Source organism: Aptenodytes patagonicus, chromosome 1 (assembly GCF_965638725.1).
Source record: "Aptenodytes patagonicus chromosome 1, bAptPat1.pri.cur, whole genome shotgun sequence".
NCBI classification, from domain to species: domain Eukaryota; kingdom Metazoa; phylum Chordata; class Aves; order Sphenisciformes; family Spheniscidae; genus Aptenodytes; species Aptenodytes patagonicus.
Genome location: NC_134949.1, coordinates 79431336 through 79453039, shown reverse-complemented (window position 1 = coordinate 79453039; position 21704 = coordinate 79431336). Strand labels below are relative to the sequence as shown.

Genomic DNA, 21704 nt, shown 5'->3' with positions numbered 1-21704 from the left:
GGAGGTTCAAACTTGATATTAGGAAACATTTCTTTACCAAGAGGGTGGTCAAACACTGAGACAGGCTTCCTAGAGAGGTGGTCGATGCCCCATCCCTGTCAGTGTTTAAGAGGGATTTGGACAATGCCCTTAACAACATGCTTTAACTTTTAGTCAGCCCTGAAGTGGTCAGGCAGTTGGACTAGGTGATCATTGTAGGTCCCTTCCAACTGAAATAGTCTCTATTCTATTCTATTCTATTCTATTCTATTCTATTCTATTCTATTCTATTCTATTCTATTCTATTCTATTCTATTCTATCTTAAATAAGCTTTGAATAAATTTGTTATACAACTAAGAGAAGAGTGAGTAGAGAAAATAAACATGGGTAGTAATGGCTGCTGTGTTGACCCAACTGGATGTCGTCTTAGCTGAATGTTGTGTTACAGTGTACTATAGTAGATTTATAGGTAGCTTTCAGTTTTAATAATTCAGTATTTACTATTTACTAAGACACAGTGAACTTCTCTTGTGACCCTGGCTACCATGAAATGCATCATCTTACCAATGCACATTTTTTAAGTTTCACTGTGGTGCGTTTCACCTTTCTTCAGCTCTTTTGAAAATAAACTAGTGCCTAGACAGCCTTCAGCCATGGCAGCACACTTGTACCAAAAAAACTTCACAACGATGAGATGTATCCTTTGCACTCAGTATTACCAAACGCTCTAAGGAGGCAACAGACTTCAGTTAACAGTGCTTTGTAGAGAAGGTTAAAGAGAAGGAAGCATCTCTGACTCTTTAGGCAGAAGAGAGAGAGCTTCAAATGGACTGATGTATTATACCCTTCCATCATAAGTCGGGAAGAGACAAGCAAAGAGCTGGAAGGGGAACCGCTGGGTGAGGCAGATTCTATCTGGGGAAGCTGTGCAAGTCTTTTAAGCTGTGTTCAACTGTTTTTCTTCCAACAGACTTTGGGAACTATCACTGCAGTGCCCATTAAGGTTCCTCAGGTCAGCTCCTTGCAGAGGTTGGCAGGACAAGGACCAGCAGTGCTACCTCAGGTACAAAATACAGTTCCAAAGGGGGTTTTGTGTCATTTTATATGTATTCTACTCTGTTTCTGTCTGGTGCCTAGACTGGGTAGGTCAGCGCACTCATTTTGCTGAATAAAGACTCACCTTCTGTGAGCTGAACAGTAGACTTATTTTCTCCAATTCGTGAAAAAAAAGATAGATCAGTTTTATTCTGGGAGCATACTGTTAGAACAATGAAAAGCTATAAAAAATCTTGAAGATTCATTGTGGAAGAACAAAGTACATACGGTGAAATGTAAATTTATGCTTTATAAGATGAATCACAAATCACAGAAATTAAAATCTGCAATTCTGTAATTAAAAAAAGTGGTGGAAATATTAACCTTTCTGTTCAAGATTTAGCCTCACATATTCTTTTACTAATTTACTTGCCTCATCCCTGTCTATCCCAGTATAAAGTTTTGCCCAGCTAACCCAGGTGCCAGACTGAGGCAAGATTGGCTGGGTAGGAGTGAAAGGAGAGTTACACTCACAGATTTTTAAAATCTTTTCAAACTGTGTTTTCTTTTCTGAATATCCATCACTGTTTCCCTAACCATACACTTTATTAACCATTTCAACCCTCTTTCTCAGAAGATGTCATTTTCAACCAGTGTTTTGCTGCAGTTCTATGGTTTGCTTTTTGGATTCGTGATTATTAAGTATAAATATATGTCTCCCTGTGTGGCCCTTAGAGGTCTTTTCTAGCATTGAAGTCGATGTTGGGTCTTCCTATTGTTCCTTAATTTTTTTCCTAATATTTTCTTAGTGGCAGAATCTAGTAGAAGATCTGTGAGCTAAATCTGCCCGGAGGAAGGAGTATTTCCAAGATAAAGTTCTTAAATTCTCTCTTTAAATTACATTTTGTGGAAGGCAAAGTTGTGAACATAAAGGAAGGTTATAGTTTTCTTATCAAGTTCAAGACTTTGCTTTTCAGTTGTTCTTACAGCATAATAACACATTGTTTTCTGCCATTTTGGGGTGTCAAAGATGAGCAGATTGCTCCTGAAAGTAGATGAGGTTCAAGAGCAGCTGAAAGACCTGTAGCAGGGGCTTAAATTATCATTAAGGTTATGTTTCAGCAATGATGATGGCATTGCAAATGCTGCACTTAAAGAAGCATCAATGTTCTACACTTCTGTTAAGTAGAAAAATTTTCATTCAGTGTTAGATTCAAATTTGAAGAATTGGAAAAAGTGGAGGAAGCTGATTGCATCAACTTTTTGAAAAGAACACATATCCTTTCTGTCTTGCTGTTTAGCTCATGGCAATATTTTTGTTCGTATTTCACTTTGTTTCACTCCTTTCCTAGCACAGCCTTCAATTTCAGACCTGTTTATGCAATCATACTTAATACTAATGAAACACCAACCCTTCCTCAGCAGCCCTAAGCCATAGTTCACTAAATTTTCTATTTCATGTAGATAGCATGGGAAATAACCACATAGCAATCTCATTTTCGTCAAAACTGAAAATGAAGTAGGCGGCTGTATGTGAGACCTCATTATCAGAGGTATGTCTTATGTTCTGAGTTTTTTCTGGATTTTTCACAGGCCAATACCTCCTTCTTCAGCAACAGCCTGCCCCATTTACAGACTGTGTCCTCCTTTGCAGTTCATGATGAGACCATCTCATGATGTTCCTCTCCCACTCAAAGCTTACAGTGAAATTTAAAATTTCCATATTGTTTCCTAGTGGGAAACTCCCTCCACCCATCAAAGCTTTCTGCTTGACGTCTTAAGAGAGATCAAGTTTTCATCTACAAGTGGAAAGTTTGGCTTCTAACTAAATAGTCAAATGCTTTCAAAATATATTTAATATAGCCGTAAATCAGAGTGATGTAAAGCTGTCATTCCCCAGATACAGCTGGATACAGGTGATCTGGGAGGCCGCTGTAAGTGAGCTGCAGCACTGTATCACTGTGAAAGCTCTCCTTTGTAATAAGTGTAGGTGAGTGCATAGTCATCTCTGGCAAACTTTGAGGGTCGATAGGAATCTGTGGTCCAGGAGAGCTGGAATCTTCAGATGGAAATATAAAAATGCCAGGAAGCAAGGCCATGTAATACCACAAAAGGAAGGTATTATGGTAAAGGACATCCCTTCCCTCTTCTCCCTCATAGCTCTGAGAAAACAAGCACCAAATTAAAAATGATTTTGGAAATTAAGGGGCTTGTAGTATCTTCCAGTAGGAGCTGGAAAATGTGCAGAATTAAATCCTATCACAGTCCATGTCCTCTCAGCTGTTATGCATCAGACTTGGTTCCAGAGCAGGCTGGCTACTAACCCCCTTTTGTCCCCCCTGGGTGGCAGGCATGGCTCCTGTACCTTGCTCTGAGTTAGCGGCACAATCCTACCGTTCTAGGACTGACTTTCTGAGAGGCAGCTTTGCCACCGTCTCCCAAGAATACTAACAAGCAGGGTCCAGCTAAGTTTGGCATCTGCTAAAACCTTTACTTTGGGTGCCTGTGTAGCAGCAAATTAAAGGGACAGCTTTTTCAAAACAAAACAATATTCATCACTCCTCTACCAAGAAGTCCATAGTATTTCACACAAAGAATTAAAGCAGTACAATGTCTGTACTCATGCATGTTAGCTATAGTTGAATCTTGTTCTGCAAGGTATTGCACCTTCCCCGACCTCTGTCTCTGCGAAGTCCAGCTTTAACAGTGAATTGTGTAGAGCCCTAATAGCAATGAAACCATGGCAGCAAAGGCTTCAATAAGCCCACCTGCATGCCTGCCTATTTACTCAAGCAGCTAAGTCTAGGTGTAGTTTGTGCAAGTGCAGTGGCAGGCACAGTGGCAATCACCTAAGCTGTCTTAATCTTGTCTGTACGTGCTGCCGCCTCTCTTCTTGTCTATGGAGGGGTGGAAAGCCTGGATGGATCCCTTCTGGGATCCCTGCCGTGTTAGGAGCCTACTTGTCTCCGAGTTGCCCTCTGGAAGTGGCTTCACTCTTAGCCAGACAGATTGCACTTTGGTTTCAGGTGCACGTAGATAAGTGGGATTAGTCCAGGTCAGTGTCTGCATTCTTGACCAGCACACCGATTGCTACCTGACATTTCTCCTTTTGGCCAGTCTCATCATTTCTTTGGGATTTCAGACTCCCTTGAGATTTAGATGTAGGCATGAGAGGCATAAACGTTGCAAGGCTGGCTGGAAAGAAACAGGGGACTCCTCCATTTAAGGGCCCCTCATCGCATCTAAAGGAGTTTTATATTTTTGATGCTTTCGTTCTCCTCATCTAGACATTTTTTGATTTACCTCTATGCAGTCAAGCAGGAAAATACCACACAAGTAAACTGAGGCACTTAACAATACTTATGGAAAATAATACATATAGCTTTCTCATTTTCCACATTTATACAGATACCTGTCATTTATTTTGTTCATTTGAATGGGTTTATGATATGACCTCCTGGGAGCTCTTCCATATGGGGAATGAAGTTTTAAAATCTGCACATTCACAAAAGGCAGCAAAATCCCATCACTTAGTGCTGAACTGCTATTAAATGGTGAGCAAACAAACATTAATTACAAGTTCATTGCATAATACAAACAATATTTCTTTAGGCATTCATTATTTGCCAAAACAAGCCTCTTTGGCAGACCTTTTTTCTTTTCTTTTTTAAAATTTTTTTTACAGAATATGAAGTTATTTTTGCTTTCATCAAATAAATAAAATTTCTGCTATGAGCTGTGATGTTTGGGAAGTTAATTCCAGATAGTCTTTCTCTTCTTACTTTGGCCTTTGATGTTTCCAGCTGGGTGAGATGTTTGGAAACTGCAGACTCTCCACTGCACTCTGAGAAGCAAATCCTGGAGGTCTTCTACTCAAACACATGGGTGATGCACTCTCTTACTCTTGAGCTGTTCCTCTGCTTTATGGCACCCATCAGCTGTAAGGAAGGGGTGGCCTTACGTCAGGTTGGGGCTCCAATTTCCAGCTGCAGTGCAGACAGTCTGTCTATTTTGAACTGGTTTACATAAAAATTTAAGTCACGCTGTACCCACCTGACAGCACGTGGGAAATCTTATTTTCTGTTCTTTGAATGGAAGATTTTAAATGAAACGGTGAAGATATTAAAACAAACCTCCCATTTTGTTGTCAGTAATTTGGGCTCAATCCAATTCTCATTCAAATTAATGGAGAGACTGTGATGATTTGACTAGCAGTTAAATCAGATTATAATGCTATTTCCCTGACCTATTTTTCCGGTCCTGGTTGAAGGCAGGGTTTGAGATGACTTTGCTCATGCCACTGCCGATTAGAGTAGAGCAGAGTCGCGTAGCAGACGCCTGCGGTGGAGCTATCGCGCAGGTGAGTGGTGAAAAGAAACAGGTACGCGCAACCGCTTTAGATGAAACGTGCGTGTTTTTCAATCGACTCTGGACAGTTCTGCTGTCAAGTGCTGCTTATTTTTTATCTTCTGTAGTGATTTTAATATGCATAATTCGGTAGGGTCTGAATTCGGTCACTGGGCTGCAGGCTGCTTTGGGACGGAGGCTGTTTTGTTGCCGCGTGTTTGTTCATCACTGGGTACCGTGTGAGCCCAGCCAGGGGCTGTGGTCTCCAGATGTTCCCAAAACTTAAACGCACGTTCTCATTTTTAAAATTCCTTGTCATAGTTCTCATGAGCACAGTTCCACTGATAGCTGCTGCTTCTCTTCACCTGTGTACCAAACCCAACCACTGCTTCTGGCTTCCCCGGTGATAGGGCTTCTGGAAGATTTCTTGAAAGGAAAACGACTCCTATAGGCAGAACCCAAGTTGTGTGATGCCACTGTGTACTGTAGAAGAAATGTATTAACAGACTGGTCTGTGGCCAAGCCTCTCTCTGTTTGCATCATAAGTCTTAAAAAAAAAAAAAAAAATTCATTATTTTTAAGGTAGTGTGTTAAGACTGAGCATAGCCATTAGAAAGTGGAAAAAGATTACTAAATGCAAGTCAGCCTTTTGTGAAACTAGAAAAGAAGCTAGCAGGTATACATGTTTGTATAAAAAGTTACACAGAATTGTGCAATGGAGAGACAAGAGCACTTTATTGTTTGTTTGAGTAAGGAATAATTGAATTGGGTAAAGTCGTTATTACAATATCAGAGGAGAAAAGGACTATAATCCCCTAAGGGATGTCATGCACCTTTCTGGTATATAACCCTCAGCGCTTCCAGGGGGATGTGTTGGAATGCTAGTGGAGGAGAAGAGAGATAATCTAATTCAAGGTAACTTAATCAGCATGGTATATAACCAAGCTAAGGGTTTTGCAGCAGTATTTAATATTCATTGGCTGTATGCGTGCAGAAAACAGAAACAAAATTGCTTTTTCAAAAGAAAGGTTTGCAGAGGCCTAGCTGAAAATGTAGCCCTTAATAAATATAGTTGTTAATCTGTTTTATTCTATATAAGCTTTTATACTGTGCTTGTCACTGTATTTGAAGCACCTTCTGGTAATGTGCTAAGCACAAAGATTAACATCTGTTGTAAGCTATTTCTTCTCTCATCCTTGCCCTTTGGGAAGAAGTGTATGCAGCTGAAAGTTCTGATTAGGGTTCCTTTTTATCAGTTTGCTTATTTTTAATAGGCATGCTACTATTAATTGCATGCCACTATATATTTGTCAGAGGAGTATAACGTAGAAAATGTTTATTGTAGAAAGTGATGATGTTTCTGCCCTTAATTCGTAGAGAAGAAGGTTGAGACGCCTGCCTGTATGAGCATCAGCCTCGCTGTAGAGAATCCCTGCACCAGAGACACGTGGCCACCTTGGCCTTTCATACTAAGTCTTTACAGGGAGAGCTTTGAAGATTGGGATGAAAACACGGTACTTTATTGAAAAGTCTGTGGGAATCTCAGTTACGCACTAGTGGATAGGTGGGGTAGGTAGCCTGTGTTGCTGAGAGAGGCACGGGCTTGTTGGAGCATCTGGAGTGCTCCATGGTATGTATTTTACACTGCTGTAGTGCAGCCAAGACAGATGAAGGTATGACTAAGGTGTTGCGATAAGAACTGTTCCTTGTGGATGGTGGTATGCCAGAGGTTGGCAGTGACGAGGAATCCCGTCTTCTGCAGTATGGACAAAGATGAACGCATATGGTGTATCAAGGGGGACTACACCCAGATGCAAATTTTCCAGAGTACCTCCCTCTGTTACCTCTGCCTTTCTGAGTTTCAGTGTCAGTTGTCTGTTCTTAGTGAGAGAACTGATCCAGGGTGGTGGGGAAGGAGAAGCACAACTGGCTGTTACTGATGCTTAAGACCTTCAGATCCAATCAGTATCGTGAACATTTTGCAAAGGACCTCCATGGAAGTCAGATCTCCATGACAGTCTGCACGTAGGAGCCTAAAGTATCCATACAACCCCCAGGAAAGATTCAAGCCATTTTAACACCTGACATGGTACCTTTTTCCCAGGTGAAAACTCTCATGTTTCTCCATGTCAAATGCTGCTTTCCAGAATATCAGTAAGATGAGAAGAAATGTCCCCTCTCTCCACTGATGCCATTTGCATCCATGCGAATGATGTGGCTTCAGATCCATGTCTGGACTGGATCTGGACTGTGCTGTGTCTCCGAGCCTCCGTGCCAGTTGTACAAGCTTGCGGTAGGCCTCTGGCTGAATGACAGGCGGATAGGAAGGTTTTCTCTGCCTGCAGTACCTCAGCAGAGACTTGGAGGAATTCACTGTACTGCTTCCTGTCCCTAAAAACCTTCATTTTCATCTCCTGATGTCTGAGCTTTTTGTGTGCTTCCATCTTGCTCAGGCTGTCAGCGGATAGAAATGATTTTTGTCATTATTTTCAGTATTATTTTGTCTTCCAAGTTTTTTGATTTTGGCTAGTAAATGAGTTGAGGCTGGTCAAATTATTGTAATGTGCCGTTATTGTTGTCTAGAAGCAGGAAGAGCTCTTAAAGTGATGGACAGTACAAAGCAGTGACATCCACAGTCTTTAAAGTGACACCAGAGTTGGAGTCCAGTGAATGCCCAGCTGCGTGGATTAGCCGAGAGCCCACCTATGAAAGTATACAGATAGGAGGAAAGCAGACAGATGTTCACTCGTTTGTGCCTAAAGGCTTCATGGACACTTTATATTTAAATTGAAGTAAGTTAATCATAGATGAGTATCTGTGAGAGAAGCAAGCTGACTTGTAATGCTGAAAAGAGTAGAAAGGGAAGTAAGTTATTGACTGGTGTGTATAATCACAGTCTAGCTTTTATATTTCTATTGTAATCCTAAGCAATAAGGATTAAATTCTTTCCTCAGAGGCACATAGATAACTGCATATTCAAGGACAGAATCATTGTGCAGAAGGAAAAAAACCAGAAATCCTTGTCAACTTCAACCCCTACTCGTTATTTTTTGGAATAATATTGATTTTAATTTGCTAGTTTAATGATAGTTTTCCTCTCTGCAAATGGAAAAGAGCCACTTAATGAATCATCAACTCAACAGCAGCAATGCCAAACCAGAAAATAGAGGCAGTATAGCTGAGGAGAAAATGTACGTTTCATTAGCAAAAGTCAGTCAAGTTCCTGTGAAAATACAGTTTTGTGTTCAAAACACTGATAACATTTTTAATGAAGAACTCCCACCTGACTGCCTTATGCCAACATCCACACAAAGCAGAGCTGGCGGATTCCCACACAAACACCCCTCTCGGCAAAACTTCCATTGCTGTAGCATCAAGCAAAGCTGAAGGAGAAGAAAAACTAAATGAAATAGCTTTGTCTTCTTAAAAATTGCACAGGGGTTATATTATCTGTGTGTCACCTTTACACTAAAGTTGGCTGTCCATGACTAACAAATTGAAATGCCAAAGCACAGTAGGTATACAGTCCAGTGGAAAACGTTTGATATAGTGCACGTAATTTGAATACGTGTGAAAATACCACGGAGTGATTCTTGGGTTGCATGGCATGTAAAATGAGAGACCAGGGCTTGTGTCGAGGTGCTAGTTGCAGTTCTGGCCTTACTGAAGTCTATTCAAATTTGCTGTTGGTTTCAGTCAGATTAAGATTACTTCCCTGGTCCTCACTGTCCAGAGCAGCAGGATCGGAAACGTGGGCTGGAGAAGTTGCTTGGGTTTTGCCCTGCATTTCATATCATTCTTCTGTGGCTTCTCAGACTGATATTCCAGGTAGACGCTAAGGAGAGGCTTACGTTGTATGTGAACACAGGATTCACCGAGCCGGGTCATCTCGCCTGGGGTTTCCTCGTGGTACACACTGAAGAGTAACTTCCTTTTTGTGTAGCCCCATCAAGGGGAAGGAAGAAAAGTATATGCGCATCCATAGTCACGTGTGGTTTTAAATCTTCCCCCTGTGGCAAGAAAATAAAACTGTGTTTATTTTGACTGTGGTCTCAGACCAGGCTGAAGATAATAGGAGCTTATCAGGAAAGGAACCAAAAATCAACCAAGCTGGAAACACTTGTATCCAGGTCAGTTGGGCAACCTGGATTTTAGGGTGTGTCATTGCTGTACAGTTACTTAGAACCTTTTCTTTTGCGTAGTTTTTATTGATTAAAAAAAGAAGAGGGAGAGAGTCGGTCCTCAGGTGGCATAAATAGACACAGCTTTACTGAAGTCAGTGTGCATCTGTTCATTCTGGTGAAGGATATAATTACCCCATATTGCACTCATTTTATCAGCCATTGCTAATGTTTTCTGTGTGATCCTCTAAAGCTTTTCAAGAATGAAAGCTCTGTCTGCTGCTCCCAGCACTTTGCCTCTGTGACATATGAATTGTGCCAAATCCATTCTGAGTTTTTGTTTTTAAGCTCTGAGTACAAGGGTGAAGTGAAAATAAAGTGTGAATAATGGTCTTTCTCTCAAAGGCAATGTGATATTGCATTGAGCTGAAAAATTTACTCTCATACAGATCGGCCCTGCCAGTATGAAGGGCTGATTGATGCTGAGCACGATCCAGCTGATATCTGATATTGGGGAGGGGGAGGGCTCTTCGGTGCTGCTGACAAAGCTATAACAAGATCCACGGACTGGAAGCTGAAGTTAGGCAAATGCAACCTCGCGATAAAATGCCAGTCACGAGCATAATAAAATATTATAACAGTTTATTGGGGCTCGTGATAAATTCATCGTTAAGAAGTCTTTAGTATTTTCTTTTAGAATCAGTTTTCAGTTTCTGGGAGAAGTTCTATGGCCAGTCTGTGAGCTGGAGGATCATGGTGATCCCTTTTGGTTTTGTAATTGAAGTGCACTTGTTAACGTCCCTTCTTCGCTAGGCTGTAAGGAGAACACATTTACAGAATTGCCCTTAACAATTCTCATAGCACCTGCAGATCTGCACAGAGGTAACTGTTCTAATTAAATCCTGTCCTTTAGGACTACATAGGCTTGCCCACAGGGATGGGAGGAATTGCGTGCTTTCCTTCCCTTCTCCTCCTTTTCCCCCGTACTTGTTTGGGTTGGATCTTGAAGGCTTATTTTGTAAGAGTTTTTCTTTTTTACCTTCTTTTTCTTTACTACAGCATGGGAGTGGCTCACCTGACGGGATGTAGCTCAGGAAATAGATTGCCCATGATCACAGTTGCCTTTGTCAATAGCGACACACATCAGGCTCTCCCACCTCCACCACTCAGCAGTTCGTTCACCTCCGCAGTATTCAACAATTTGTGCTCTTGAGAGCTGGAATGATGTTTCGGTGTAATGGAAGCCTTTGGGCTTCATAGAGGGACATCTGGATGGAGCTTAATGATATGGGATATGCAAGAAGTCATATTGGTCACAGGAGCTGATTCCCTCCTGATCTGAAACTCTTTAAAATATATGAAATTCGAGGTTGCTGAACAAAAGAGCCCTCTGCACATCTCACAGGATTGGGCTCCCTGTTATTTCCCTGTCTGAAAAGCAGACAGCCCCCACCTAGTGAATTCTCAGGTCTGGGAATATCTTCTGGAACAGCGTGCTCACCTGCAGGCAATTTGAGAAGTACCAGGGGTGTCTGAATATTGCTGCCTAAAATCAAATGTTTCTGTTATTGTGGGTATTGAGGAAACTCAAGAACAACACGGGTTTGTGAAATCATTATATTCAAGAAGCAGTTGTCTCTTCTCCTGCATTTAGAGCCCTGGTAGTATCACATTCTGTTTTGACAGCTGTCAGAAGTTAAATGAAAGATATTTGGGGAGAGGAGGGTTGAGCTACAGGAGAATTGTTATTTGCAGTGCTCGCCAACAGTTGCAGTTTTCGCTTGGTAACATACATGCTGTCTGTTATTCTTTCTCTTTTCTTCTCCTTTGCTAAACTTTTGCGCCTTTTATTTCTGTGGCTCTTGTAATGGGGACCGGTGCCATCCAACCTGTGCTACTTTCAGTAGAAAACGTCTCCTTGATACCTTGCATGTGAAATGCAGTCCGTGCCCTGCCCTAGTTTTTCTCCAGTTCTTCTTCGCTGACTGTCAACTGCCAAGCATCTGCTAGTGCCACTGTCCTCCTTTCATCTCCCAAATTTAAGCTACAGTTTTGCCGTGAGGAAAGGGAATTTACACTAGCTCTTTCCTTCATTTTTTTTCTTCCCAGCTGACGCTATTTATTCTGACAGATTACTGTAGCAGTTTGGTTTTTAATGTGAAACTCTGCTAAAGGTCTTTCACTTAGCTGTTCATTAAGTGCTTACGCTTAGTGTTTATATTCAAGGGGGGAAGGTTCATAGGTGTTAGAGCACAAGGGGCTTCTATGCTTGCTTTCTGTTCTGGATTCATGCCTGCGGGATGCAGAAATAAATGTTATTTTAACTTGAACCTATTTTAGCCTTAACTCAGGAGCAGCTGAAGCTTTTTCTGTAGTCAACCCTTTTTATTATTCCATAATTGCAAATAAAAATGCTCTCACAACGTTAGCTGAACTTGCCAGGGAATTTGCAGAGGCTGACTATGAAGACCGCTATACCTCCTTTGTATCACACGGTGGCAGAAAACGCCCAGCATATGTTCTTGTGCTGCACCAGTCTGGTAAATCGTATCAGCTATTTCAGTATGCAGAACTTTATAGAGAATATGTTACTTTGGAAAATTAAGTCTGTTTAATTGTCTGTGCAGGAAGGGCTTATTTTATAGCGAAATAATACACATTCATCCACAACTTGCAGAATGTGTATTAAGGGTGTGTATAGGATTCACTGAGTATTACATCTGACAGTCCATATATATATGTAATAGTGTAGAAAAGATAATTATATAGCTGGAATATATATAGGCATTTAGTTTTAATTAGGCTTTTGATTAAATATAAAAGTGCAATTAAGAGTGACAGATACAGTAGATCCTCATAGACTGCATGACAGTATTTGGCTAGAAAAACTCCTGAGCTGATTTTTTGTCAGACTTGATTTTTTCTAAAGATCTCAGTGACTGTTCTATTGAGTCTTTGATCTGAACTACTCCTTATTCTCGCTCTCTCTCTTTCCCTGTATATATGTGCTGATCTGTGTGTTTACAGTATTTCTGTTGGTAACAGATGTTATATTAATTTACAGGAAAATTATTTCTTTTTAAGGAGAGATGGTAAAATTTAGATGTTAGCCAAACAGCTAAGAATTAAATTTGGATTTTTTAGCCATGGTATTACATTTTAACTGTATTTTGCCAAGCTTCTCAGACTTTATTTTCTGAATAATGATACTATTTCTGTGAACGTGTCTCTGAGCACATGAGCATGAGCAATTTGTTACAGGCTTACATATGAGAGACATATATAAGATATAACATTGGAGGGAAAGGATAGCATTATGAAAATATAAAGGTAGATATTACAAGATCTGCTTGTATAACTGACTCTGATACAGACATGAACGGGTTGCTTTAAGTATCACGTCTCCTCATTGCACTGAGCTGTTGTTTATGTTAGAAGCCTTAGTTTTGCAGAATGCCTGGACCAAGATAGGTTTAAACCAATCCTCTGTGCACTACTTTTGAAAATAAGACCATTAACTAATTACGGATATGAAGCTAATTATAGACTCCTCTCTTAAGCAACTTGGCCAGGGTATTTGTCTGGTATCTTAACTAAATCAATCAAATAATCATTACATAAAATGATTGGATAGAGGAAAAAGAGCAAAAAACCCTTCAGTTACCGTCAGTGTATCTTGAATACGGTTAGTCATGGTTTAGCATAGTTTTGCATCATTTCACAGTGGGCCTATGAGGCCTTCAGTGTTACCCCGAAGTCATGAGCCGAACACAGCGGCTTTCTGGCTTTGTCACAAGTCTGCTGCAGGACCTCAGGCGAACCTTCCTCTTTGCTCTTCTTCGGCTGTGGCTCCTCTTTAATTTTCCATCTACTGACAATTTAGACACTTCCGAGCAGGACTGTGCCTCATACATGTTTGCACTGCTCGTAGGTGTTAGGATCCTATCGGCAATTGAGGGCCGAGTTATCAAAACACGAAGAACTCACAATACGGGTGTTGCTGCGCTTCATATTCGCTGCGGGGACAAATGGGTACGGCTCCTCCTTGACGCGACAGAGGATGATGGCCAGCCTTGAGAGATGATTTTCTGCATATCAGTAAATCCCCGCGTTTTCATTAAATTGCTTACTTAGGCTCAAGATTAAAGTCGGCATCATTGGAAGGGCTCCGGTCGACTACGGTGCGGTGACACAGGCAGCTGTTTCCCACGTCTGTCTGGTACAACTTGTCATTTTGTTTCACAGTATGGAAGGTGCGAGAAGTGACAGGACTAAATAAGCACAGAGGGAACCGACTGTTTTGTCTGGCCGTGTTAACGAATAAGCTGGGAGTGAAGTTAACTTCATGTGAAACAGTTTAAATTATTTATTTTCAATCCTGGAACTGTACTTAACACGTTGTTCAGGCAGAGCCGTGTTGACAGGGTGACGTTAATTACCCACTGGAAACACACCACATTAGCTGGAAACAATTGTTTGCAGCTATCATTCATGGCTCTGGGTAAAGCCGCAGCCTTTGCACATCTTGGCAAACAGTTTTCCCCCTCCATCTGTGGAAGCTCCTTCTGCATCCACCTGCAACTGCAAACTAGCTCTTTACTTACAGCAACAAAATATGAAGTTCAATGGTTGGGGGTTTCTTTTCTTCCCCTCTCTTCTTTTTTTCTGGTGAGCTGAGCGATTGTGTGATTGGTCTCCTCTCCGTTAGACACGGCACATCTTAAAAATGTGAGGATCTTCATTCACTGATCCACCAGTATAAATGCATATGCTTACTCTTCCTGTAAATGCTTTCCCACAGCTCCCTTAATGATTCAGTTCCCACTCCTTAATTCATAGCAAGAGTGTTGTGTCCTTCAGAACAGGAAATTATTGCATCTGGGGTTTCCTTTCTTTGCAAAGGCTTTGGCTTCAACATCCCTACTGAGAACTGGATGTGACTTGAGTAGCATTTGTATGGATGTGTGCTAATAAAAGTGAGGAATTGACTTTTTCCTCCCTTCTTGTTCAGCATTGCAATGAGTTAAGGACTCCAAAATGACCCAACTGAGGAGTGCTGGGAATATGTCTACAAGTAAATGAGTGGCTGGCTACTTCAAGTTGCTACATTATGTTTTTCTAGATGTTCCTGTTCCGTGGTTAATACAATTAGAGATTCTACCGGGAGAGTGCAGGTATGCAGTGTTTGTTCATTACAGTGTGAGGCTGTGTCTGATGACATCTAACTCTCTGTTTGTAGGTTAGGCCAAAGACCCTGATTCCAGACAGCCTCCCTATCTCCCCGTGCAGAGACCAACCTTCCAAGCAGCCTCCTACCTTCCAGAAGGCAACCGTAGTCAGCATCAAAAACCCCAGCCCTGCCCTCCCGACTGCCAATAACACCGTCAGCCATGTACAGCCGCCTAACAGCCAGTCACAAAGTGTCACCGAGTCTACAGCTATTTCGTCACCTCTGAGCAGTGCAGGTGTGGCGTACGCCATCATTTCCACCTCCCCCAACAATGCAACTCCTATCAGCACCAGCACGACTGTCTCTGTGGTCAACGATAGCATTAAAGTGCAACCACTCCTCATTAGTGCCGACAGCAAGGTAGGTTCTTTTTTTTCACGGCATTTTTTTTTGGTTATCAAACACAGGAATTACATTGCAGATGTAAGCAGAACATTCCCCTGGGAGTGCACAGCCCTGTGCAGAGTGGTGTCAGTGGTTCCTTTTGAAGAAAATAATCAGAAAGCAATGGGAAAATTCTTAAGGGGACACATGGACGCTGGTAGACATTTATCTGTGTACAAGCATATTTTTTGGTGGGAACAAAATGCATCATTATGTAGCCTGACATTAATGGGACCATATGATCTTCCATTTCCTTAAACCAATCCTCACTAATAATATCCCTTAATTCTGTGCAGGCTCAAATTTCCTATGGACTCCCTCTTCAATTATACAGTGATACTAGTTATATCGACTGACCCCAGGGGAGTGTATCAAATAATCAGGCATTCCCTTCTACACTTTCAGGGGAAGACCAAATGAAATGAGAGCTCAGGGTTTCAAAACTGATCAGCAGATGAACCAGTAGGAAAAAATCAAATTATGAATTACTTGTTTCCTCTTTGTACTTTTCAGCTTTGAAATGAAAGAACTGCACCACTCTTATACCAGAAGCGGATTCAATAAAGGCTGCCAATGTACCCAGCAGACATTTGCTGTAATTTGCTACTGGGATCCTGCTACTTTGGGTCTTGTTGGCAGCACAGGTTCTCACACAGTGCTAAAAAAGAATACAGGGTGTAGGATGGCTTTTGAGGTAAACAAAAGCAGGCATCTCTTCCCCACTTCTCTAACTGTCATGGTTTAATTTCAGTCGGCAACTAAGCACCACGCAGCCGCTCGCTCACTCCCCCCCACCCGGTGGGATGGGCGAGAGAATTGGAAGAGCACAAGTTAGAAAAACTCGTGGGTTGAGATAAAAACAGTTTAATAATTGAAATAAAATGATAATAATAATAATATGATAATAATAATAATAATAATACACAAAACAAGTGTTGCACAGTACAATTGCTCACCACCCACCGACCGATGCCCAGCCAGTCCCCGAGCAGCGGCCCCCCCGGCCAGCTTTCCCCAGTTTATGTACTGAGCATGACGTCATATGGTGTGGAATATCCCTTTGGCCAGTTTGGGTCAGCTGTCCTGGCTGTGCCCCCTCCCAGCTTCTTGTGCACCTCCAGCCTTCTCAGTCGGCAGAGTGTGGGAAGCTGAAAAGTCCTTGGCTAGTGTAAGCACTGCTCAGCAACAACTAAAACATCAGTGCATTATCAACTTTGTTCTCACCCTAAATCCAAAACAGAGCACTGTACCAGCTACTAGGAAGGAAATTAACTCTATCCCTGCCGAAACCAGGACACTAACATAATTTATTTTTCTCTTACTTAAACCGGCTACTGCTTAAGAAAACAGTCCCTTTTTATGCTCTTGAATCTCATGGAGTGACTGAGTTGAGATAAAGGATCTAACAATTAAATAACATTGATTGAAAGTTAGCAATGAAATAGATGGAAAAGGCCCAGCGTTCAAATCCAATACCCTTCATCAAGAAGGTGAGCTTGGGAAGGTCTTCCATAGTCCTTCATGAAGCTTTGATTATGGGTATAAAGTCACATGTGTAGTTCTGTGGTCAGAAATTGTCCTTCGTTCCTTTTAATTTAATAGCTTCTGAGATAATGTTATCTGCACTGTGTAAATCTTCATGTGGTAATTCAAATATGAGCAGCTGGATATACTAACATACATGCATATGTAAGAGATCTGTGTAGTAATTCCTATAGGTTCTAAACCAGAATTAATTTTAATTTAAAACACATATAGTTTATTTTGTTTATGCAAAAGTAGACATCCGCTGCTCATAACACATAAATGCTGAGGACTGATCTCTGATCGCAGTTACATGAGCAGTACTGAGGAGTATCTTCCTTCTCATCCACATGTGCTTACTCTGAAATAACACTGGTATGACTGAGATCAGACTGTGGTTTTGAATGTGTAGTAATCCCATCTCTTTTACCTGTATGCAAAATAAAATCAAAGGAAAGACCTTAAAATCACTGACAACACGAGCGCTAAAGCTAGGCTGCTGAGTCAGCTTCAGAAGTCCTCTAAATAGAAAGTGCCCTAATTTTCAGAGGCACTGATCAAGTGGCTCCCTTAGGCTGCAGTAGGTTTATAATGCACCAATAGAAATGAATTTTTAGAAACTTAAGTATGGATTTAGAAGCCTAACCTAGGTATCCAGTTTTTTGTATTTTTGGCTTGTGACTTGCATTTGTTGTCTGTAGGGGTATCAAGTAATCCTTCAAAGAAGAATCAAAGGTTTCAGGCAGAAAAATCCAGTTTCATATAGTGAATTCTCTTCTTTTACTTGTACGTTGTCTTTTAGGTTATCATTATTCAGCCTCAAGTCCAAACCCAGACAGAAAGTAAAGTGGAGACAAAGAAACCTCCTGAAGAGTCAGCTCAGGGACCCCCTGCTACCAAAAAGAAAAAGGAGGAAAATCCAGAGGTGATCTTTTTTTCTTTTTTTTTTTTTTTAATAAGTGAGCTACAGTATGCTTAAGTTATGGGGGCCAATTCTAAACATTCTTCTGTGTCCATACGTAGTTACTGCATTTGTGCTCATGGTTCTGCCAGCTGTTCATCTCTCTACCCGATCACTGCAATCGGGGTGATTTCCTCGCCAGTGAGGTGCTCTGACAAATTTGGTTTGCATCATTCGAATTTTCCAGTGTCACAAAATGTAAGAATTGTAGGTCTCATAATCATCTAGGCACCTTGCGTGGGTATAGTTGTATTTCTTGTGAAAGGTGTATACAAGCTTAAGATATTTTCTTTTATGTTATCAAATACATAACATTGGGTTTACAGGCTGCCTATGAGGTTGAATTAACATTTCCTTTGTAAGCTGAGCTTTTACATCTTCTTTGTAATGAATCTTGCAATTTTTAGATTGTATTTAACAATACAGTTTCTTGCATTTGCTGTGTACATGTCTTCGCACATGTACACAGATTCTTTCTAGTCTGAAATACATTAAAATCCTTCAAATTGAGTAGGAGAGTAGAAAGCAGGTTATAAGATTAAATCTCTTTCATGAACTATATTTGCAATGTAAACTAAAAATATAAATCAGAAGTCCTTGTAGAAATGGGGTCTCTCTTTAACAAGCGTTTTGGTTTTTGACTAGGCATATTCACATTGGATTGTGTGTACTTTTGAGGTGATTTGAGAAGTTATACAAATGGAATCTGCTTCTGTTGTGGAAATGCTCAGCTCGTGAAGTCTTAACCTTACTAGTCTAATAAATGTGTAACATGAAAGCATCCTTGGAGCTGTAGGTTTAAGAGGATTATTGCAATATAAATTTATAATGTTACTTGAGGCATGTGGGTGGTCATTTGTTTTACCATTTTAAAAGGTTCCTATAGTTAAAACAGTGTTAAGGATAAATAGTGGCTTTTAGCCTAGAATATCACAGCTTTATGCAGAAGCTCTGCAGAACTACACTTAGGAAACCTCCCAAGTTTAAAATCTGACCCTCATATGAATTTTCATTGCCACTGAATGATGGGACTGTAGGGTCCTGTTTTGTTTAGGGAGGTATTTCCGAAAGATTATTTATTGTGTAGCACTTCATGGGCAGAAAGGCTAGTAGATCTTGCTTAAAAACAGAATGCTAGAAGAAACATCCATTTTTCTTTGCCTGTAGCTTATCCCCACGGAAAGAATATTGAGCAAAAATCTTCCAGAGAAATGCAGGAAGAGACCATGGGACTGGGCACATTTTTTGGTATAGCATTCATAAATTTAATGTGATTTTCATTAAATTGCTAACTAGAATATTCTGACTACCTTTTTTGTAACCAAGAATATTGTTCCTACCGTGTATACTGGAGGTCTCGGCAAGCACAATTTTCTGGGTAGGATGCTGAAGCTATGCCCTTAAGTATGACGGTTCTTTTCTTTTCATAGATTTGTTTCATGGCCGTAAATATGTAGGTTTAGAGTTAATTTCTTTTGTTCTTTGAAAGTAAACTTTAGATGATTATCATGTATTTATGCAATTAGTGTAATTAGAACTAACAGCATAATTAGTGTAAATACATGTAATGACATAAATAGAACATGTAATTACAAAATGAAATGGTTTTGTAAAAATTTTTGTTTTGCTTCATGAAAAGACATACTGCGCATTTCTAAAAGCATTCATGGCTTTTAAACAGGTGATTAAATTTAAGGCAAAGAGTAACAAAGATACCGTGATTTTTTAAAAAAGAAAAAAAGCACTCTAGGCACGTCTCTCCACACCTTTATTTATCTTCAAAGCACAAAACTGAGGCAGGAACTCCAATACGGCTCTACATAAACGTTAGTCGTGACAGACTGGGATTTCACAAATTAAACTGAAAATTTAAAACAAATAAACCAGAAATCACCAGACTTACCAGTAGCCAGGAACCCCACATGCAGTTACTGATCGTACCTGAACGAACAGAAAAGACTGAGGATAATTACTGTCTTTTGTTCCTGGCTGGGTCATTCTGCTGGGAAGCCGTGAAGCCGATCCTGGACACAGCCCCCTGCAATACATATGCCTTTTGCATAACCCGAAGATCTCTCCGTTCCCAAGTACGCCATCATTAGACTAAAGCAAACCTCCCTGCGTCCACTGTCTTGCAGCCAGGATGCCTGGACGCCTGGCTGTGGAGCGGCTTTCCCAGAAGCGGGATGGAGGGTCTCGGCCACCCAGGGTGTCCCAGGTCCAGTGGTCAGAGCCCTCTCCTGGGATATGAGCCATGAGGGTTCAGTCCCCTCCGGGGCTGAGGAGGGTCTGGAGGAGTGGGCCACCCGCTCCCTGCTGTCTGCGGGGCTCTGCTGGGGATGGAGGCCAATAACTGCCCGTCTAATGATGGGCCTTCTCCCACCCACCAGAATGACTTCTGCAAAGAAATGAAGGGATTACGCAAGGGAGCTGCTCCTCTGGGGAGCAAGTGCCATGGGGTTTGGGGTGGGGTTTTTTGTTTTGTTTTCTTCTTAAAAGGACCTGACTTCAGCACAGAAAGAAACAGAATTCTGCCCAAAACTTTTTGCCTTTTTAAAATTTTAGATTAGTAAAATTTCATATTTCTGGCAACGTTTTCCAGGACATTCTAGCAGTTTTTTATTTGAAACAAAAATTACTGCCATAAATGCTGGTTATTTAGCTAACAGTGTTTTTAATCCCGCCTAAGAAGGACAAGAGAGACACATTGCAATTGTGAACCGAATGCTAGTGTTAGGCCTGGATTGAAAATCTGGAGAAACTGAAGCCTCAGTTTTGTGGATTCCTGCACGGAGGAGAAACAATATACTCTGCGGTATTTGAAAGAAAAGCATTGCAGTGGAAGTAGTATTTTGAGTTGAATCCAACAAGCTACATGAGTGTGAAATAGCAAAACCCATAAAACCAAATATGCTGTTAATATAATATGCTTGTTAAAAAGAATACAGCTTCTTCTGGGATTTTTTAAAAAGAAACCATCTTTCAAATATCTATGAAAGCTAACCCTTCCTGTGTTTAATAGTGAGATAATTATCAAGTCCATTTATGAAGGCTCTTCATATGTTAAGCAAGTACGCTGTCATTGCATTTAATTAGATATGTATTCAAATAATTTTAGTATGAAGAGAGGAAATTGTTTAGCGAGCATTCCAGTACTCAAATAATTTTAGTTTAGATGTCAGAAAATGTATGCTCCCCCTACAGTTTAATCTTTGGGTAATACAGGCATTCTGCGCTCCATTGGGAAAATACAATCGCACGTGAACCGTTCCAGCTTTCTGATTCTATACCTAAATGTTGTTATTACCTCTGCTCAGAGCGCCAAGACGTATCCTGCCACAAAGTTGCTTTTTGGTGGGGGTGAGATGAAGCTTGTAATTCTACTCAATTGACTAATTTTCTTCTCAGATCTGCACAGTGGATCTCGGATCAAATATTCATCTTTCCCTTCAGGTTTGGAGCCCCCACTGTGTCTAGCTGGTGTTTTAGACATGTAAGGAGTGAATATTATTGAAATCAAGGTCTGACATGCAAATGAACACATGTGCTTGTCATTACCACAGTTATGGAAGGCAGAAACATAGCATGAATATATCTAAATTGCCAGTGTTGAGGTTTGACATGTCCATTTTTTAATGTACAGAGAGAATTACGTACTAGGAGATAGTGGAAAGAAAATATTCCTGTCCTGTGATGTTGTTAGTTCACCTGTTTGACAGAGATATTTTCACATATGTAAGAGGGATATAGGTGTCCAGTCCTGACCCTCAGGTTTTGAAGAACCCACCCCATAGACAGATCTTTTCATCTACAAAATGAGGATGTGCTTGCTTTCCCAATTTCACTGTGTGAAAGTCAGAATTGCAAAGGAAATGGTAATTCTGGTGACTGACTAGTTGATTTTATCCTGAACTGAAATGAAAAGTTTTTTCACAAAATTTCACAATGAAAAGGCTTTTCACGAAACAAGAAGGTCAAACTAATTTTGACTTGGAAGTGTTGAAACGTGTTCTCCTGACACATCTTTGATTGAAACAGAATGTTTTGACCTTCTACCACTTAAACACTGTATTTTAGTTTGACCTAAATCTACACATTTTATTTTGGATGAGTATGATAATT

General features: G+C 40.7%; 1 protein-coding gene across 1 annotated transcript in view; it reads left to right on the top strand.

The window, feature by feature from the left end:
- PHF21B (PHD finger protein 21B) overlaps positions 1-21704 on the top strand; it is a 167567-nt gene that overhangs the window by 124737 nt on the left and 21126 nt on the right. The window contains exons 5-7 of the mRNA XM_076344142.1: positions 951-1043; positions 14723-15073; positions 17424-17546. Of these exons, the coding sequence (XP_076200257.1) occupies positions 951-1043; positions 14723-15073; positions 17424-17546 (567 nt within the window). The remainder of the gene's footprint in view (positions 1-950; positions 1044-14722; positions 15074-17423; positions 17547-21704) is intronic.